General features: G+C 39.1%; 1 protein-coding gene across 1 annotated transcript in view; it reads right to left on the reverse strand.

Annotated features, from left to right (window-relative positions):
* Nucleotides 1-875: 875 nt before the first annotated feature.
* The window catches only part of zzef1 (zinc finger, ZZ-type with EF hand domain 1), a 56,695-nt gene continuing 35,633 nt past the window's right edge, over nucleotides 876-21,937 (reverse strand). The window contains exons 44-54 of the mRNA XM_067438780.1: nucleotides 21,482-21,799; nucleotides 20,670-20,770; nucleotides 20,170-20,305; nucleotides 19,724-20,083; nucleotides 19,416-19,559; nucleotides 19,155-19,323; nucleotides 17,861-17,959; nucleotides 12,235-12,400; nucleotides 11,314-11,464; nucleotides 4,437-4,508; nucleotides 876-1,678 (exon numbers count right to left, since the gene is read on the reverse strand). Of these exons, the coding sequence (XP_067294881.1) occupies nucleotides 1,598-1,678; nucleotides 4,437-4,508; nucleotides 11,314-11,464; nucleotides 12,235-12,400; nucleotides 17,861-17,959; nucleotides 19,155-19,323; nucleotides 19,416-19,559; nucleotides 19,724-20,083; nucleotides 20,170-20,305; nucleotides 20,670-20,770; nucleotides 21,482-21,799 (1,797 nt within the window). The 3' untranslated portion in view covers nucleotides 876-1,597. The remainder of the gene's footprint in view (nucleotides 1,679-4,436; nucleotides 4,509-11,313; nucleotides 11,465-12,234; nucleotides 12,401-17,860; nucleotides 17,960-19,154; nucleotides 19,324-19,415; nucleotides 19,560-19,723; nucleotides 20,084-20,169; nucleotides 20,306-20,669; nucleotides 20,771-21,481; nucleotides 21,800-21,937) is intronic.

Genomic DNA, 21,937 nt, shown 5'->3' on the forward strand with positions numbered 1-21,937 from the left:
TTTCCCTCTGCTGGTCACATTAGGCATTATAGTTAATCTACTATCAACAGTCTATCTGGGGAACAGGATGTGTTGAACAGGATATACACAGGGAATAGATTGAGGGTTATGTATGCGCGCGCAGTGCGTGCGTGTGTGTGTGTGTGTGTTCGCGCCGATCTGTTGGGCTGTGTGTGTGTTCGCGCCGATCTGTTGGTGTGTGTGTGTGTTGCTGTGTTCGCGCCGATCTGTTGGGGTGTGTGTGAGTCTGTGTGAGAGAGAGAGTTTGTGTGCACATGTATGTTTGAGTGCGTGAAGTCGGACAGCTGTTTGTAAATCGGCTTTACTCGTTATTGCGGTGGAAGGTGAGACTGAATGACTGCACTCGAACATGTCCACTATGGTGTCGGACAACACTACAAATGTCCGTCCCTTCAAATAATGCCCTATTTAAGGGTATAGGGTCGATTTCAGATTCAGCCCCTGTCGTGGAGACTGAGCAGCCCAACATCTCGATTGAGACAGAGCCTGTCGTGTGCGCGCCCGCCGATCTGTTTGTGACTTGTGTAGGTGAGTTTGTGTGCACATGTATGTTTGAGTGTGTTTTAAGTATAATTACAAAGGAATTCATTGGTTTTGTTTAACTCTGAAACAATTTTCGAGTTGCGTTGTGGTAAAAATAGCTACGGGTAATGCCAGCTGATTGAGGAGTTCAACCACTCTACGTCATCAACCTAGAACGCAAACAAAATGGCGCCGCCCATGGTCCAAATATAAAATCGATTTTTAAAATAACGTAGATCTTTCATGGGTTTTCTACTACATAATTCAGTAAGAGACATCATTTATGTTATATTAAGCCATACAAGTCTCAACACCATGGGATCCCTTTAACTGGCCCACAATCAGTCGAAAGATCATTGAACTGCTCTTTAAGGCAAATGGCGCCTTCTATACTCAAATGGCACGTCAAACTCTTTTTGTTTTTATTTTACTCGCAAACATCAGGTGGCGTTTGACTAAAAGAGTGGTTTTTTTGTGTTAAACCTACTAGCTGCTAGTACCGAACAAACATCATCTCATCAGGCTCCACCGAGGCCCTGCGGTTTTGAACAGACATCGACATGTTGCGAGTCGTATACATGTAGTCTCGGGCCCCTCTGAAGGATGAGAGTGCGTCGGCAGCTTCGTATTTTTAGGCGGCGTGTCCAGGGAGAGTGTGTGAGGCAGGGAAAGGTGACCTGCTTTCACTTTGATTGATTGTCTTGCCCACGGTGGCTTTTCCAAAAAAGAAAACGAAGGGGAAAGAAACACATGCTTATTGGTGAGAAACTAATTTGGCACAGCCCACTAAACTCTTAAAACGGAAGGTGAGCCCAAAAAAAGAAGAAAAAGAAAATAACCTTCGCCATCATTTCAAAAGGAAACTTTTATGATTATGAAGAGACACTAAACATATCACTGTGCCCCTCACTTCACGATTAAACAGCGAAGGGGTGGTTTTACAGGTGGGTTTTTCAGGAAGACGTATGTGGCCCGTTCCCAGTGCAGAAGGCCGTACCCATGGGCTCCTGGCAAGCTTCCCTTCTCTCATCTCCATCTCTCTGTCATCCCTCCTTCATGGGGACAGGTTGAGCAGCTTAGTGGATTTATTTGGGTAATTAATGGCCAGGCTGATGGCTGCGATGTTCTTCAGCGCCTATGCAATAAAGCAGGGGAAAGAAAAATATAAAGAAAAGTGAGTACACTGAGAGAGAGAGAGAGAGAGAGAGAGAGAGAGAGAGAGAGAGAGAGAGAGAGAGAGAGAGAGAGAGAGAGAGAGAGAGAGAGAGAGAGAGAGAGAGAGAGAGAGAGAGAGAGAGAGAGAGAGAGAAAATAAAACCATTAAGCAAAACATTGTGGGTAATTTATCAAACCGTTTCACACACCTGTGGCCCTCAGAGCTCAGCATAAACACCCACACACAAACACACATTATCACACTTCAAAATTGCCACTGCTTAACCCATTTAAAAACTTTGTGTTGGCACAAAAACACTATTTGGTTAACAACATAAACCACTTGTTTAGCTGTCATTAATATTACAAGCATGTTTTTTTTTTTTTTGGTGCTAGGGAGAAAATAAATACAGAGCATTAATCCCGTCCTACACATCACAATGTGTTCCTTTAGCCGCCCCTGTGGCGGAGATGAGACTGCGCCACACCCAACACCATTATGGCGTTAATGACTAAAAGCAACAGAGTTGCCCCCAGCCCACACACAAACACACTCTTGCACACACGTATATGGATGTTAGGAACACCTACGCCTCATGTGAGAATCAACACAGGTGTTTTTATAAGTATCCTTTCTGGTGTTCAGCTGTTTTAACATAATATTTGGTTAGAGCCATCATGTGATGAGGAGAGCAAATATTTATTTCAACAAAGGTAATTTTGTCACTATTGCCATTTTCTCTCTCTATGTGAACAAAGGTTAGTAAGAAATAGTTAAATTGCATTTATGAATCTACTAAAACAAATGTTACAGTAAAAAAGCAACACCAATGAGATCGCTACTGTATAGTAATAATAAAATACACTTTCATTAATTTTTCATCAAGTATCCATACCGTACAATGACTGTCAGTCATCGAGTTGTGCTAATAAAACAAGCTTTACACATCATTAGACATTACAGGATCATCATTTCTCATCCACATATGGTGGGACCATCCATCAGAGCCATTTGAAAAACATTCACCTTTACACTGTGAATTAGCAGCTTTATGGTACAAGCTAATGCACTAGGCTCCATCACATCTCACTTTAAGCAGCAAACCAATGCCGCTGAAAACCCAATGTGGCTCCTGTTATACTGTATACATACTCATTTGAAGATGGGTGCATCGGTTCATTGCCATCATGTGTCTTCGTCAACTACACAACCCTTACATGCTCACTGCATTATTGTTTAACAATACAAGTTATCTTTCTCTTTGTACGTCAAATTATTGATCAGTACTAATTAAAAATATATTTACAGAATTACATGACATGCTAATTAATTAATAAAATTGGACAATCTCTGGTACTCAAGCTACTCATATAAAGTTTTTGTTAAAAGGTGTCATGAACTGGCTTTTTTATTTTTTTATACAGTTGTATGAGGTCAACTTATGACTTTCGCATGGTTTTTATATTCAAAAACATCATAACTAATAAGTAATAGGCTATTTTCTACACAGGTTTTGAGGCTCTCTCCTGAACGCTCAGTTTTGATGGGCGTGCCACACTGGACACCTGGAAGTAAACGCCCACAGCTAGGATTGGAGAAGATTTGTATATTTAATGAGCTTCAGCTCCCTGTGTTCAGTGGTGAAACGGCAGCTGGAGTTAATCGACCAGACGCCTACAGGGCTTGCAAAATATCTTTATTAATCAAACATGATTCATCTCTCATCCACCCGCGATGGATTGGAATTAGTGTTGTCACGATACCAAAATTACTTCGATACGATACCAGACTAAAATACCTTGATACCGATACTAAATCGATACTATGGTAATTGTATTTTAATTGTATCTTTGTTTTAAAAAAATAAGCAAATAAGTGCAAATTACAAACAATATGACCAAAACAGTGCTTTATTTTTCAGCTATAGGTCTATTTAACAGTAGCAAGTCAGGAATACAATTAAATAATCAAATATAAAATTGCTTACTTAGTCTTCACTCTATAATTTAACTATACACTGATTCTTAATAAATATATTTTAGTTATTAAGCCAAGCATGTGGTGGTTTGCTTAACATTAATCACACAGAATAGGTCTGTCTTAATACATGCACGATATAATTACCTAAACTGTACACGTTCACTAAAGACATATCCGACTGTGTTTACCTGAATACTCGCCAGACCATACATTTTTACATATGTTTGACCATTCAAACCCAAACAATAATCCGCGAAAGAGCTGAATGGCGATCGCATGTTTGTTGTCTGAAAAGCGTGTGCACGCGCTTCAGGTTAGAGTCCGGCAGCGCGAGCATGTCCCGCGCCACGCTTTTTCTCCTCATGAATCATTCCGGTTGCCGCTTTCAAAACAATCCCTCCCTCATTGTGAACTGACAGGGGAGTTGACGCTCATTAAATATGCAAATCTTCTCCAATCCTAGCTGTGGGCGTTTACTTCCAAGTCTCCATTGTGGCATGCCCATCAAAACCCAGCGTTTTAGAGAGAGCCTCAAAACCAGTGTAGAAAATAGCCTATTACTTATTAGTTATGATGTTTTTGAATGTAAAAACCACACGGACGTCATTAGTTGACCTCAGAAAACAGTATAAATATTAAAAAAATAAGACAGTTCATGACACCTTTAAATATTAGTGGGGACTAAACTGGTAAAATAGAATAAAATTAAATTAAATTAATTAAAACAATTTTATGAACACCTTAGAGTTTGCCTTACCTGTGCAGTGCGCACTACCAGCTGTTCATTGGTAGTGAGAGCAAGAAGGTACTCTTGCAGAACATCCTGCTCCTGATGGACCAATGAAAAGACACATAGCAGCTTCAGCATTCACTCACAACATGAATTGGACACATTTGATGTGGAAAACAAGCTACAAAAAATGTTAAATTTATTCTATAGCTCTTGCCAGGAGAGCAAACCGATGAGAGGCAGTTCAATTCAAGGCCAGTTAGACTATACTGTTATTCACCATAGACTGGCTCAACATGAGCTGTTAATCTGGGGTTTGGAACAGCACCATGCTGTTGATGACATGACTCTGAATCAAACCAGACACCATCTAAATCAACCCTGCCTCGGCTATCTAATTTCCTGAGGTAGGAGTATTTGCACTCTTCCAGGTATTTCACATTGATCAAAGTCTAGAGCCTATGGGGAGAACGGTGGAACCTAGAAACTGTAAAACAGGCATAGCAATACAGTAAAATAGATTGTTTAAAATATTTATTGTGTTAACAAAACCCTGAAAGGTCATGTTCACATCAAGGTAAACTTTGTATTATGACAGTACGTATAAACAACACACAATGAGGTTGATAAGGCTAATGCATACTCAGGCACGATTGGCACGAATCAGCCATAGATTGTTAAAATGTGTTCATGAAATCCAGATTGCACGTTAGGCTAGAAATGCTAATGCTAATAATTACAAATGGGAAACGGAACAAGTACAGCACAAAAGGCATGTAACTGTCCTTAAACATTTAACGGGAATTTTGCAGTGTCCACTGTAACTGATTTAAGACATTTATAATATTGCACATGACTTCATTTTTAGTGCTTTTGGATTTCATATACAGAGCATTTTGGAAGATTTTTTTCTTTTATCATAGTTTCCACAAAAAAATATTAAACCACAATATTTTCACAGCTGAAAATAAGAATAGTTTCTTAAACACCAAATCAATATATTATAATGGTTTATAAAGGATCATGTGACACTGAAGACTGGAGTAATGATGCTGAAGTTGCCATCACATAAATTAATTACATTAAAAAAATGTTTTTTATGCTATTTGTTAAGTATACTAGGAGAAAGTAGTGTAAAATAAAAAATGAAATATTATTAAAACTAAATTCTGTCATAGTATTTTTGCAGTAAAATATCCAAAAACCACTAGGCCCTATGTTATGCATTTTGTTCAGTTGAGTTCTTACAATATCCCAAATGTTTCCAACTATTTGTAAATTGCTATTTTAATCAAGGACCCAGGACGTCTGAGGGAGTCGCCTGTCAATTGCGTCACATCTGCGTTACCCTCGGTTTATGGTTTTATTCAGCAGAAACGCTTTACTCTTAGCAGTGTGCAACAAGTGTCACCGCAGCCACTGAGCGAACGCACAGAGTAACGTCATAACATAATTTTAAACTCACTTAAATGTATCTAATATGATAAACAGAGCTGCGTTACCTCATACTCATGACCGTAAAAGCGGAAATGGCACCGGCGACGGTGTCCCGTCATAATAAAATATGATTCCTCGCGAGCCGTGTGTTGCGTAACAATCGCTCCAGTAGCCTCGCTCAGCTCCTACAACACTCGGTCCTGCCCTTCTTCATACTACAGTAAAGTTAATAACCGCATTCATGAACTTGATTTCAACCCGAGTCCTATCCCGATTCTTTTCCACCGGCTGTGAGGTGAAGACCACATGTCCCAAGATTCTGAGCTCAAACTTGGCGTCTTCAAACTATGCCTTCGTTTTGAATTGGCGCCCTCTAGCGGATGGAAAAGTTACATAGTGCAGCTTTAATCACCCACATGTTGTTACAAGCCTGTATGAATTTCTTTCTTCTGCTGAACACAAAAAGATATTTTGAAGAATATGGGTAACCAAACAGTTGATGGGCATTGACTTACATAGTATGAAAGAAGAAAAACAATTGTCAGTGGGGCCAATCAACTTATTGGTTACCGACATTAGTCAAAATATATTTTTTTGTGTTTAGCAGAAGAAAGAAATTTCTACAGATTTGGAACAACTTGAGGGTAAGTAAATGATGACAATTAACAGTTTTGGGTGAACGATCCCTTTAAGTAAATAATGTTTTTCTACATATTTGTTTTTTCTTCAAAAACTAAGATACATCCATGCCAATATCCTGTTCAGTCTCCGTAACCCTGTCAAACAACATCTCTCTTACTGAGAGCTCAGCTCTGATGACTTTAGTGGGAGGAGTTCTGAATGGAGTGCCGTCAATGCTTAACAGAATGGTTAACAGAAGCCGGTCAGATCGCACTCCAATTTTACACCCAAAGACATTTGAACGCTTCTTGACAGAACTGTCTGTAGACTGTGGGGAGGCTGCAGCTTTTGTCATGTCAGAACACATTTGAAACCACTTCCTCTGTGGAGGGTTTTTTGTCATCCTGCAAAAATGAGTGTTACTACACTACTGGAGAGGAAGACAGAGCAAGTCTGAATGTCTTATCAGTTTTTTTTTCTTCTTCTTTCCGTCTCATTTCCGACTCAAACGTTGCAACAGCTGAAGCGCTCTTGCAAATACGTGTCGAAAATCTCTCGCTGGTTCAATGTTCTAAACCCCGTTTTCTGCCATTGCTAACTGAAAATAAACAATATTTCAGTCATGATCATCTGGCTGCTGAGAGGTTAGAAATCTTTATGGTCAGTTCGGAGAAGTGCAGCGGTTGTGGGAGAGATTAAGGCTCTCATAATGAGGCCAAACAATGTTGAGTGTCTGCTGGTATAACCACTCAACACTCACAAAACTCTCACTTCATCCATTTGCCTGTCCGTCTTCAACACTAATGCTCACTTAAACATATCTCATTCAAACACGCAGACAAACAAACCACTTCATATTCGTGTCCAACTTGGCTGTAAAGCATTATGGCTCAATGATAAAAGAGTATTGTCATAATAAAAACTTTCCTTCCATTCACCGGCTCAAAGAAAGAGATCCATTCACTCAGGCATGGTCGACGACGTGGCTGTTTATATCTATAAATATCATGTACTGCGTTTATATGTTTATAATGTGTGTGCATCTTCCTGAACAGTGTGTGTGACTATACTGTGTTCTTGAAGAATATTTTGGCTTACTTTTAATACCAGGAGGTGTCTTAGTGCCCCCTAGTGCACACTTTTTTTCTCTGCCACGCACTTGAAACTGAAGCCACTCTTACATATGAATTTGTCTTTGCATTATATAACATTTTATAATATAATATATTTTATTTTTAAGAAATATAGCAAAATACATTTCTAGTTTAAGTTTATGTTTCAAATAATAAAAAATAGGTATGTTTAAAATCAAGATCAAGTGTTTTGACACTGGTTGTGTTACAGTTAATGTGATGCTCATAGATGTGTAACAACAGTTGTAGTTCATGAGAGAAACTTACTTCATACATTCATTTTAAAATGACCTTTAAAGCAATTGGTTAAAATTAATTACATTTAAACACTTGATTAGTTTAACCAATATACTCTTCACAAATGCTTTGTGGGGCAACTGTAGCCTAACAAGCCAGACCCACATCAAGATGTTTGGTCTGGAAACTCACCATAGACAGGGCTCAATCCGAGGGGCGGGATAAACGGTTGTCTTTTAAACTCCCTCTGCACGCGATATAGTGCTACACCAACCAGAGCAACGAAGGTGAAACAGAGCTTGTTGATAGATTAAACATTCGCCGTATCCAGTCGGCTAAACTCCGAACACATCTTCCCTTTTTAAGAATGACTTGAGTGCCGTTCTTTGTTCTTTTCTCAGAGAAAAGCTCAACTCCAAGTCTTCCAGAATCGCAGTTAAAGCTGATTCGAAAGACCGCCGCCGTTCGCCAGTTTCTGTGTTTACTAGAAGCACGCAAACGCAACTCGGCCGTCGTCATTATGGCCCCGCCCGCCGACTCTATACACGATGTGATTGGCCCGTCCAGATTTTGAGGAATACAGCTCAGAACGGTATTGAGAGTTCCTAGACGACACTTGCGGGCAGATTAAATTTGCTGCCGCTAGTGTGCGTCTACATTTCTAAGCTAGGGCAACTGTACTTTCACATGAAAAAGAAAAAAAAAACAGAAGATATAGACAAATATATACGTTTGTATCTACGTTGCCTTATGTAGCCATTAAGGCTAATGGCAGGCCTGTACGTTTTTGTGTGGGTGTTTCTATTTTTTGGAGTTTGTGTAGCATACAAACGCTGCAACTCTGGGATTGAGACACACACTCGACAGAGATTTGCGCAGGTGGATATGAGAAACAGTCTCACTCACACAGACTCACTTTAGTGCAGCTCCCCTGACAGACGCTCAGAGAACCTGGCATGAATGAAATCTGACATTAAACATGACAATAAAAAATCTTCTGCTCCCCACTCCAGTTTTTCCACATGACAGCACAAAACAACTACTTATGTTACGTTACCCGGACGCCTCCCAAAACTCAATACAAATTTTTCATAAAAAGCAACTGTCCGGACAGAACCAGTGCCAGGATAAATAACTTAACGGGGATCTGGAATTTTTGGAAGGGGACATTTCTTCACCGTTTTATCATCACTGTCTGAAGGACAAAGCAATTCACGCCTGTTACACATGCATAACCCTAAACGCATGTCAAAATAAGTGATAATAAGGATTAAGAATCAAAGATCCAGATAGATTTTGCATCTTAAACTGAATATTAAACTATACAAAAAGATTACTGATGTTATTACCCGATATCAACGGTTTTCTTTTTTAATATATTGTAAAATGTCATTTATTCCTGTGATGAAAAAGCTGAATTTTCAGCATCATTTCTCCAGTCTTCAGTCACATGATCCTTCAGAAATCATAATAATATGCTGATTTGCTGCTCAAGAAACATTTCTTATTGTTATCAATGTTAAAAACAGTTGTGCTGCTTAATATCATTTTGGAAGCCATGATACATTTTTACAGAATTGTTTGATGAATATAAACTTCAAACAAACAGTATTATTTTTTGAAAAAGAAATACCATTTTATTTGCTGTCACTTTTGAATAAAAGTATTAACTTTTAAAAGAAAATCATCAAAACAGATGGAGTAGATTGAGTCCGTCAACAAGTGCAATGCTTGCACAGTCCTATAGCTCATCCTAGGTATAAATTTCATTCAGTAAAATTAGGTCGTTTTGATTTATATGCTGTTTAATGCTGATGATCGTGTTGTTTTACATATGCATCTCCTTATATATGTTATCGCTTGTTTCTACTTCTTCTTCATACGTCTTATGATCAGGAGATTCAGTACTCTGATGTGTAATGCCGTCCTGTACGGCAAAAGGAAAACATGGAAACTCGTAAAATTCTAAATTAAAAGCATATAAATATTTGTAATTTCGCTTTAAAATTGAATAGTGAAAAAAATATATCAATTATTTACTCAGACTCATGACGTTCCAAAACCCTGTGCTATCATTCTTTATCTTGCTCTTAAATAATTGTTTTTTTTGTTGGTGATTTTTAAATTTTTTGCTAACAGCAAACATAAGGGAATGTTTCTTATTGTGTAAACCATTCCTTTTAAACAACTGGCAAGCATTAAAGGGGGGATGAAATGCTGTTTCATGCATACTGAGCTTTTTACACCTTTAAAGACTTGGATTCCCATCCTAAACATAGACAAAGTTTCAAAAACTAATGTTGGACGTTTGATGGAGTATTTCTGTGTTAAAAATACTCCTTCCGGTTTCTCACAAGTTTCGGCGAGTTTTTTTCGAGTATGGGTCTATTTGACGTTAAATAGAGCGGAAGGTCCTTGTATGGGCCGTACGGGCTCTTCTCCCGGAAGGGTGCGCGCGCGTCACTAGAGGGAGAGAGAGGAAATGCACGCTGTAAACAGTCTCTCAGGTGCAGATCCAGTCGTCCGTGAACACATATGTGGCGCACCGCGCTCCATTTTATTCCTATGGGTGACGTCGAGCGACTTCAACGCTTCAGCACAGCATTCCGGGAAGGCAGCGCTGCATTTGAACCGATTTGAACGCAGAAATGACGGGAAGCTTCAAGGCATCGCTTCAGTCGCGTCGCAAAGTGGATTTCCACGGTCACTGCTGTCACAGGACTTCACCAAATCATACCAAAGAAGTGTGTTTTTGACAGAGCGGTCCTGCTTTGGAAGATGCCGGTGAGTAAATCAACTTCAAATGTCTCTGCTATTGGCTACCGTCGCATGAGTAAACATCAGTAAACGATACAATCGCGTGCTTAGTCATTCAAATGCGCTAACGGTTACTCCATTGTTGTTCTGTATAACGTTACACTAGTCTGACTCTGACGTGCAAAACCGTTTTGCTTGCTACCTCTAAGGTCTAGTCACATACAATAGTCCATAAACCGAATCATGTCCTCATAAACTGCACACAAAGGCCCCTAAATACAGTACATACCACAGAGACGGACATCCTGATGTTGCCGTTTCTCCTGTTCAATTTATTTCAGCCTCAGATTTGATTGTGGATCATTATCTGTATTAGCTGAGATAGATGGGTTTCTCCACGCTTGAGGACGTCACCGCTTTGTTTGCACTCGTCATTCTTTAGCTCCGCCCACACGATACGCCTCCAGGCGCTCGGTTTTTTCCGGAAAGACTCGGTACAGCCTATATTTCTTTTATAAATATGATAAAACTAAAGACTTTTCGGAGATATGAAGGATGCAATACTACTCTATAGGTACTCAAGATTGACATGAGATTGACTGAAACTGAGTGTTTCACCCCCCCTTTAAATAAACAGATCTGTAGCTGAGGTGGACATTTAAGAGGGATTCATTTCTCATGAATTTTTTTGAGAAAAGAGGAAGAAGACGGACACTCACCATGGCCTTTGCTTCAGCAATGAAAAAGAGCTCGGTGAGAGCACGGTGGAGAGGAAGGAGGACCGTGATACTGGTGGGGTCTTGACTCAAACCACTTTCCATAGTAATGAAGAGCTGCCACAGCGGCCGCAGAAGTGTAAGGTCACAACCCCTGTGTTAACACACACAAAATCAAAACGTGAGGTCATTACACTCTAAATGAACTTGGCTTTATCATTACTCATATTTGAACTATATGGCCATCTCATTCGCCCGCTTAATGTTCCCAGTGTGGAGAGCAGGTGGTCATTTGCATGGGCTATTCCTCAACCTCGCTAACTCATCTGACACCACAGGGCCGTGTCTCTATTTCTCTCATACACGGTCTCTCTGCTGCTGCTGATGATGATGATGTAACTGTGTCCAAACACCATGGAAATTATGCAAATCAACCTGACATGTGACCTTGTTGCCATGGGAACAATGAAGGCAGAAAGCCACTGTCAGATGCGTTATGCAAAAGCTGTGTCAATCTGGATGCTCACCAAAACAAAACACAAAAGAGTGAGCAGAAGTTAATAAAAACCGCTTTCGAGGAAAACTGCTAATAAGTTGATATGCAATATTTGTGTGCTTAAAGTTGTCCACTTGATTCAGTTTCAAAAGTATTTCCCTTTTCAGAAACTGGAGAAAAAAGTTGCAGGGCGAGAGGAAGATAAGCTTACTTGAGGTTTGTTAAAGTGGGCCAAGTTGCACCTGCCATCCACAGAGCACAGAACTGACCTGACAGAACCAGGTTCTGAAAGGAAGGTGCTGCCTCATCTCTTCAGAATACTGGGACAGCTATAAAGCACTGCAGGATACTGCGGCAGCCTTTTGTTGGGTTTAATAAATGCTGTCAGCTTTTAAAACAACTTTTCTGAGAGGTAAGAAGGGACACACCATTGAGACGGACACTGCAGGAGCCGCAGCAGCAGGTGAATAGCTTTCAGCCGCTGGTTTCCTGTTTGCCGACAAGCCACGCCCACCTGCCACTCCCAGATGTCAGCCAGCGGGAGGTGAGTGAGAGCCTGCTCATCCGCTAGCATCTGCTTCAGGATCTCAAACCCTGTTCAGATTCAAAAACAGAAATGTGCTTATTAACAAGTGCATCATTTTGCTTATACAATACTTTTACTTAATTTAATATTAAAAAAATATATTTTCGTATGATTTACATTGTTGCAGCACCTGTTTTCACCTGATGTCTGAACTTTAGTAAAACCCTCTTCGAAAAGCGCAGTCTATTATGATTGGCCTACTGCTTAAAACGAATGTCGGAAATATAACACACTTACCATAACCATTGAGTATCAGCTCCAAAGGCTACCTGAGGCGCTGTAAACACTACTATAACTAGGGCTGCACAATATATTGTTTTAGCATCGATATCGCAACGTGTACATCCATGATAGTCACATCGCAGGATGTGCGATGTCAAGTATAGGGATCGTAGTTGATCTGTGACCCGTACAGACCAGACACCACTGCTTAAAATGCACATGATTCTGTTTAATTGTTATGTTTAATGTGCACGGCTTTTAGTTCCTGTCAGTTTAAACATTCAAGAAATTAAAGGGGTACTTCAGCACTGGAAAGATGAATCTGTATTTAAACTGGGTCATTAATGTAGTATAAATGCGAAATTATTTTTGAATTTGGTGCCTTCTAGACTGAGAAAAGACAGAAAATGTATTTTTGTCTCATGGGGATGAAAGACTACAATTCCCAGAATGCTTCGCTGCCCTGTGAGGCCATTCCTGAAAGTCACCGCTAATGGATTACAGCGAGTTAGAGAACAGACACTACAATTAAATACTGAACGTGTCTGTTCAATATAACAATCGGGTTGCTGTGTGAGTCTCACAGCACTAACTCAGATTAGGAGTCAGATTACATTTAATATCATAAATGAGCTGATGAGCTCTCGTGATGAGAGCTGAGATAATCGCAATCACACTCGCGGCATACATTCACAACGCAAGTTCAGTCTGGCGCGTTTTCAGTTCATGCCTTTGGAAGCTTAACTTTCATAGAAATTAATTTGAGAAGTTAAAACACTTACATTGCTCAGCATCCGTTTAAATTAATGCCTGCAGCTGAGCTGAGCTGAGCTTTAGTGATCTCCCATCCCCATGCGCGGGTTGAAAACATGCGGAAATAGCTCCCTCTGCTGGCTGTAGTCTTTAGCCTTTGGCCAAAAAATTCCAAAGATGAAGCAAATATCGTCAATTTGCGTCACGAGAGGAATCTTTCCAGAAATAAAATGCATAAATCTCTTCTCTCAGGGGGATATGAGGGGGGGAAGCACAATCATTTGATTATACTCCAGGGTTTCTACTGATACAAAGCCATATGCTAATCGTTGAAGTAACCCTTTAAGTCATTCAAGCGCACAAAGTAGAAAAAAAGAAAAAAAAATTGCACGCTGTTTTCTGTGCGAGCACAGCCTGCGAAAACCGAATTTCATTTTCTTCTGCCTCTATCTGTGCTTCAACAGACACATAATCAAAATTTCAAAATGCCTGTCTCGGAGAGCGTCATGTGTAGACAGTCACACACGGCTTATGTGAAAGTAAACGGTTGAGAAAGAAAATAGATGCGCATCGTTATATTTGATAGGTGCATTAGCTCTTAAAGGTGATAGCAGCCTAATATACCCACTAATGTCTGAGTCATTAATGTTAATCAAACAAAATACAGAGAAAAACACTTCAGCTTTTGCAAAGATTCAGTATATTTAATTTATATGCCGTGAAGACTATGCAGTGTTATTTTACATTTGAGTATTACATTTCTGTACCTGAATACTTTTACTTACTTTTTTTTACTTACTTTTACATTAAAAACATAAAGCACTTCTTATTTAATTTGTATCTTTATTCTATTGTATTTATCTAATGTTTGTAATTTGTTTATTATTTTCTATAGATAGTCACTCCTCTACAAAAATCACTCAATGATTGAACAATTCTAGAATGATTAATTCTTTCCGGAGCTAATCAAGTCATCTGGTGAAAGTTTTTCATATCGCAATTTATAAAAAGCAGAAAAAGAAAATATCGCAATGTCAGTTTTTTCCAATATTGTGCAGCCTGTATCTATGCTAACTATATCGTCAGTTCAACAACACACTACTAACACAACTCCCCCCCTTTTTTTTGTGAATGCCTTGGACAGAAATTATTTAAATGAGGAATACTTACTCCCCGAAGCTCAGGACTACAATCGAGGCGTTTCAGTAAGTACTGATATAGAGAACTCATATAGAATACTGATCAAGAAAATGAAGTGAAAATGTGAAGGACAAGTTAAAACCCCATTTAACTTCCAAATCAAAGAGATATAAAATTCACATATGGGGCTGTTTTCTTTCTCCTGTTTACCCTCTTAAGCCTCATCTGTGAAAAAAAACGAATGAGTTGGCAGACCTCAAAAATGAGGCGCTGATTCCATGGCTGGGAAACCCATTTGATATTCCATTATAGAATAATAATTTCAGAAACAGAGCGAAAGGTGCACAAGTCTATTAATTCTTTGATTAAAGTCAGACAAGGCTCAGGAGAAGAGTTAAGAGTGACTCATGACCCACTACTGAGAGTCATGATCAATCATATGCTCAGAAGTTCACCTATTACGGACCAGTTCACACAGAATTCGTTTAAGTATTCCAGTGAGCTGTTTTTACATTGTTTATCTATGCAAACAACTCTATATGGAGGGATTTGAATGCGCCCACGTTCTAAAGCGAGAATGGCCTGGGCAACTGGGTTGGGGATGAGAATTCTGTAATGGATAAACTTATATATTCTCATATCAGTTTTTTAATTTATCAATATCAGTAGTTATTGGATATTGAAGTGTTTATGCTCATTTTTATCATGCTTATTAAAAATGCCACCATTATATGTAATTTTGCAGTGTTATTTTAGTATTATTAGGGGCCAAGCCCTGAAAGGGCTGTAGCCCCTATTGTATCTGTTAGTTTCCTATATTATTATTATTATTCTTCCTCCCCTATGGGAGTCAATGGCAGCCCTATGAACCGTAAGTAGGAAAATGATGAAATTTTGCACACTTGTAGAGATAGTCATCATTAGTAAATGGACCAAATTTGGAGTCTCTAAGACCAACTCCATAGCGCCACCACCAGTCCAAAAATTCAACATTGAAACTGTTATAACTTTTGAACCCTTTGAGGTAGAAAAATGCCACTTAGTACACCTGATTCCTCTTATCATGCTGATCAAATTTAATATCTTACATTAAGACTCCGCCCACTACAGTAATGGCCATTTTAAAAAGTACAGTATTCAGTTTTTTCGCTACTCCTCCTTCAAAATTTGTCTAATTTTGTCCAAACTTGGCAGAGAGAATATTTGGACTGAGCCGCACAGAAATGACTGAACAGAATTTTTTGGACCCTTGGAAAAAAAAAAAGTTATGATGTCTCGAAGTTAACGAGGTTGACCCAAAATTGGTTCTGAGGCTGTATCTCGGCCAAACTTTGACCAATCGAAACGAAAATTGGTATGCTTCATCAGACCCATGATCTGAGGATCCATGCCAAAGTTGGGAACAGTGCCACCTAGGGGTCATGAGATATGAAAAAAGGCTATTTTTGCCCATAACATCCGAACGGTTTGTCAGAAAATCCTAATATTGGTGTCTATGGATTCCTCGTGTCATGCTGAATCTGGTATATTTATATTATATTGATATAAGATATGTTAGGATCGGATGAACCACATGACCGCCATTTTGAATTTTGTCATAAAATGTGATATCTTTTATAATATTTGACATATCTGCACACAATTTGGTATGCATGACCGTCATCATGTCCCGAATGTACATGAGAAGTTTCAGAATAGCGCCACCTAGTGTTCCAGAGATATACGATTTTTTCCTAAAACGTTTATAACTTTTGAAAACATTATCTATATTCTATATAATTTATGTCATTTTGTTCTCTGGGTTTTGCAGATTTCGACGATGTCTCATTTGTCATTTTCCAAACATGTGACTGTGCGCCATATTGAATCAAAATTGGCTCACATTAAATATGGAGTGAGCCGCACAGAAATGACTGAACAGATATTTGATATTCGCTACCGTTCCGGAGAAATCCACCTCTGAAGTTGAACTTGCCTGTGTTTGTGTCTTTATGCTAATTAGCTTAGCATTATAAATGGTTATTTGCAAAAATGTTCTTCCGTTCCAGACATTAATTACTTCTAAGAATGATTTCAACCAATTTTTCACAAAAAAAAATATAATGTTGTTCATGAAATCCAAAAATCTTAATTTTGAGTTAATTTCTAATTTTAACTATGGACCTATGGCATGTCAACGAACACATGTCTTCCCTGTGGCGCAATGAGATGAGTGTCAGACACTGGATTGTGAGGTTATGGGTTCGAGTCCCATGGGGTACAGCTTTATAAAATTGTGTGTAATGTTGTCATTTAGTGGCAAAAGCTGCAGTTCTGCCTTCGAAATTTCAAGCCTTTATAAAATTAAACAAACCAAAGTATGAGTGGTCTGCTGTTTAAAGCAACAGGCTAAAGCTTTGAAGATTGATTGGTCAAATTCAATGTGTAGCAAGTTAAGTTATGTTGTTTAAGCATGTGAATTGGGCAATGTTCAAAAGTTTCCTAATAATATCAAAAGTCCTAAAAAGCCAAAAAGAGCCATAATGGGCTTGGCCCCGCAATTGCTGCTAGCAGCTATATTTTGAATAGTATTTGTACATATTTTGAGTTTGCTTTTCTTTTTTATAAATTATAATTTTAGTTTAAGTTAATTTTTTAATGTGGTTGTGTCAATTTTATTAGTTTATCTTTTTTAAAATATTTTAATTTAGCTTTATTTTTATTTCAGTTATGGTAAATGTAACTTATTTTAGCTTTATTTCAATTAATGAAAACTATTTGTAATCATTTTAGTTTTCTATACTGTACAATATAATCTCAAGAAGCTTAAATTCAGTATTTAAATGACTGATTGTAGTTTTTGTTTTATTTTTCATTTAGACTAATACAATCATCATGTTATGTCGCTTAGCGTCTTCTGTTCAGCATGAGAAGTAGCTCAATGGTCACTGCCAAAACCACGTTCCCCTACTGACTGGCTTAATTCGTTTTAAATGTGCTAGTTATGATCGGAGGGTCGGCAGGGCCATGGACTCAGCAGGAAGTTGAGTTTCTGGGGCTGTTAATGCTCTCACACGCTGAGAGATACGGCCGTGCACACCGCCCCCCCTCTGATTCTCAAACTGCAGAGTAAATGAAGCTTACGACTGAAAATCAGCTAGTGAGACGCCAAAATTACGACCCTAAAAGGGTGTAAGAAATCAAGTCTCAAGTGAAATGCTCTCTGATTGAGATTAATTTCTTTTTCATGGCTTATTAGAGGCCGTGACTGTAGAGGAAAGAGAGAGAATGATGACAGCACAGTTTGAAGAATAACAGTGGTGACAAACATCAATGAGACATCAAGAGTTAATTAAATCACTGCAAAAGATTACCAGTCTGGAAGCGCCCTCGATGGCCACCGGTCACAGTGAACTTGTAGCCCCATTCTGTGTTACTCATATCTGATATAAACCTGTAGTACAGAGTGTCCCCTAGAGGAGAAAGAGAAAAAAAGAGAAGAAGGAAAAAAAAAAACCTTACATTCTGTTCATTCATCATTGTACCTAAAGTTGTATGAATATACATCAGCAAATATATGTGACCCCTGTAGACTGACCTGGATTTCTATAAAAAGATCACATTTTTTTGTTAAACCAGGGGGTTTTATACGGGGGACAAGGGACACAAAATGGTCAGTGAAAATTTTGAGAAAAGAAATATATAAATAATTATTTATTAGATATTTATTAAACACTGCAAGTTTAATACAATAATTTAACACTGCTTTGGAAAGTTTTTTTATATTCATATTATTTTACTGTTTATCATAATACTCTATATTATTACATTTAATTACATGTAATTGTTTCCTTTCAAATTCATAATAGTGAGTAGAAAAATAGACATGCTTTCAAACTTAATACAAAGTCAATATTTTGGCCTTAGTGTAAAGAAAAGTCCATAATTTATTTTAAGAAGTATTTGATATAATATCTGGTTGCTTTTCTTTTAGGCAGCATAACCTCCACCAAACGTTTCCTGTAGTAATAGATCATACCTGTACAATGGTCAGGAGGAATACTGGACCTCTACTTTTTCAGTTTAGCTGACAGCGAGCTATCATGTTTGTGTAATACGTTTTAAAGGTGTCATGAACTGGCTTTAAAAAAAAATGTATACTGTTGTCTGAGGTCAGCTTATGACGTTTGCATGTTTTTTTGCATTCAAAATCATCATAACTAATAAGTAATAGGCTATTTTCTACACCGGTTTTGAGGCTCTCTCTTGAACGCTGAGTTTTGATGGGCGTGCCTCAATGAAGACTTGGAAGTAAACGCCCACAGCTAGGATTGGATAAGATTTGCACATTTAATGAGCTTCGGCTCCTTTCACACGAGGGAGGGATTCGATTGTTTTGAAAGCGGGGCTACAGAAGCCGCGTACACATAGAGGAGGCCTCGTTTTCTGGGCCTGGTGTCTAAAAAAGCTTTTCTATAACTAAAAAGGAAGTTTTCAGGGAAAGTTGATCACTCCTTTAAAGCAGACTCAAGTCTCTTGTTATGATTTAACTAAGGAGACCAATTTATGCAGATCAATTCTCTAAATCCAAACCAAGTGAGCGTAAGCCTGTTATGATTTATTTATAAACCACTAGCACTCATATATGCCACTTCCTCAAACTCTCACCAGGAATCTCAAAGTCTGTCCATTTCTGGTGAGAACCACTGAAGGTGTGCAGGTCCTGCAGGAAGTCGCAACTGCTGGCCATCAGGAGCTCGTCACACCCTTCCTCTGTGTGACAACGCGAGTCGAACTTCACAGACAGGAAGATCGCTCCAGGGATATGCACCTTGTCCTGAGACGAGACACAAAATGCAAGACACTGAGTGGACCAGGGGGACTCAACCATTATCAAGGGATTTTACATAAAACGAATGGAATTCATACCTCAAAGTTAGTGTTGTTGTCGTAGGGGTGCTTGGACTCGCGGACCTGCACGGCCATCCCAGGCTCCTCCATAAACTGACATGCTGTCAGTGACAGATTACCCAGCATGCTCTGGCTGCAACCCCTCAGAACCTTCTGCAAGATCTGAGATCCAATATGCAAGGAAGAAATTTACGCAAACTAGTAATAATAGTACAGTTTCACTGCATGAAAGAAATACTCCTGGCTTGTAAATGTTTTCGGCTCACTCACAGGTTTGGCATTTTAGATCCTGACTACAAATCCACACACTCCTTTTCCCTTCTCACCTTCTCCCACATTGGTCTCTCCTCTAGTTGCATGAGCATGTCCAGTATGTAGGCCATGTGAGAAGCTCCACTCAGCTCAAGGTCTTCCTCCGTGATGGGAGTGTCAGAGGGCCAGTTGGCCAGCAGTGTCGCCAACACATGACGCGCGTACAGGATAGCAATGGCCTCGTTGACCTTGAAAAGGTACTGTCGCACTGCCTTGTTACTGCGGGCGTCCAGCTCTTTATGCAACAGAGCTGAGCTTTTGGTGCGCCGCTGTTTGGCGTAACTCAGCTGCAGGTCGCTCTCGGTGTTGGTGATGAGCTTCTGCGTAATGACATTCGTTTCTTCTGTGGCACGTTCACACCGGGTGGGTTTAGACTGAGGGTCAAAGAAAGTAGAGTGAACTAACATTTACTTTAGATCACAAAATGGAAGCATATATATGTTCTTAAAACTAGTCTTACCACACAGGGCACAATGATAATATCCGTATCTACAGCCTTGGTGCTTCTTTCCTCAGAACGAGGTCTTTTAGATGGTTGCCACTTCTGTGCCAGCGTACGAATAGTCTCATCGGTTTTTATAGCATCACCGTCAAACCTATGAGATGATGTTTTAGAGAAAAGGATTATTTGAGAGAAAGTCTTTGAATATTTCTTTACAATTCTGCTCATAAGTTTGCATACCCCTCACAGAATCTGCAAGCACTTTGTAGATATTAAAATGAATTGATACAAATTGATGATGCTATTTTATATAATATTTTATAGTATTTTTTATAATACACTGGTTACTAATATTCACGAGTTCTTTACAAAAAGAGAGGGGGGCTATAACATGAGGGGATTTGGTAACTTTAAAGTCCAGGCGGTGAGAACCACCAGAAAAAAATGCATATTTTTGAGACTTATTCATTATAAAATGTTACCTTCACTATACGAGTGAAAAGATAAATGTAACTCACCTTTTCTGCACCTCAAGGAAGAAAGAGTCAGTCCTCTTCATCTGGAGCTCATACATGGCTCTCAAGATGTGCAGTGGGGCATTAAGAGCATCATGGGTAATCTAAGATCAAGACAAATTTTAAAGCTCTAATAACTATTCCTCTACATACATGTTTCTACATTCCAGTAATGTGAATTATCCACCCTTTTCCTTCTCCAGTTCAGATGCTGAGGAGCAATTACAACACTCCATCAATCTGATGATTCTAGATTAAAGGGTTATTAATGACTCGCTCTAATGTCGTTCCACACCATCTTCCTCTTCGGAACACAGTTTAAGATATTTTATATTTAGTCTGAGAGCGTATGGAAGTGTATGCTGTCCATGTCCAGAAAGGTAATAAAAAAGTAGAAAGTAAAAAGTAGTCCATACAAACAAAAATACATTTTGGTCCAAAAAAATCTCAAAAGCTACGACTCTATTCAGCATTGTCTTCTCTTCCGGTTTGGTTTTCAATCCTCAAATAAAGTACAAATAAAGATTCAAATGTTTGTGAACCAGTACGGTATTGATTCATTTTTCGGATCGTGTGTCAAACTGTCAAACTGCTGAAATCACGTCACATTGGCAATCGGAATCCGACAAAATATCTTAAATATAAAATATCTTAAACTGTGTTCCGAAGATGAACGCACGTCTTTCGGGTATGGAACAACATTAGGGTGAGTCATTAATAACACATTTAATTTTTGGGTGAACTAACCCTTTAAAAGAAGAACAGGGTGTGAAAAGGGCCCACTTCTGACAGAGGATGAGTGTCTGAAGCCTAACCTGGAAACAGATCTTTGTCTCTTCATCTAGTCCTTCTAGTGGATCTGGTCTGTTTGGATCAGCATCATCAGCGCAGCAGCTGGAGTGATCAGAGTCATGCTCTTTCTCTCTCTCCTTCTCTCCATCTGTCTCTGTGTCTGCATCCTCCGCCATGGAGTGGATCTCTCGCTTGGAAGAATACAGCATAATGGAGAGGATCTCCAGGTCTCGTAAAAGCCACATCTTGCTGAAGCCTGTGCCCTTGCTGCACTTACGGACCAAGAGCTGCATCAGGCCGGAGCCTTGGATGGCCTCCTGGGCTTGAGCCACACCATGCTTCTGCAAGAGAAGAAAACACAACCAAAACACTCATGACTTATTGTGTATTTATATAATGACCCCAAAATGTTTGGAAACTGAAGCCAGACATTGTATAAGATGTCGCTGAATTAAATATGAAATATCATGCCAAACTTG

This window comes from Pseudorasbora parva, chromosome 3, assembly GCF_024679245.1.
Source record: "Pseudorasbora parva isolate DD20220531a chromosome 3, ASM2467924v1, whole genome shotgun sequence".
In the NCBI taxonomy this organism is placed as follows: domain Eukaryota; kingdom Metazoa; phylum Chordata; class Actinopteri; order Cypriniformes; family Gobionidae; genus Pseudorasbora; species Pseudorasbora parva.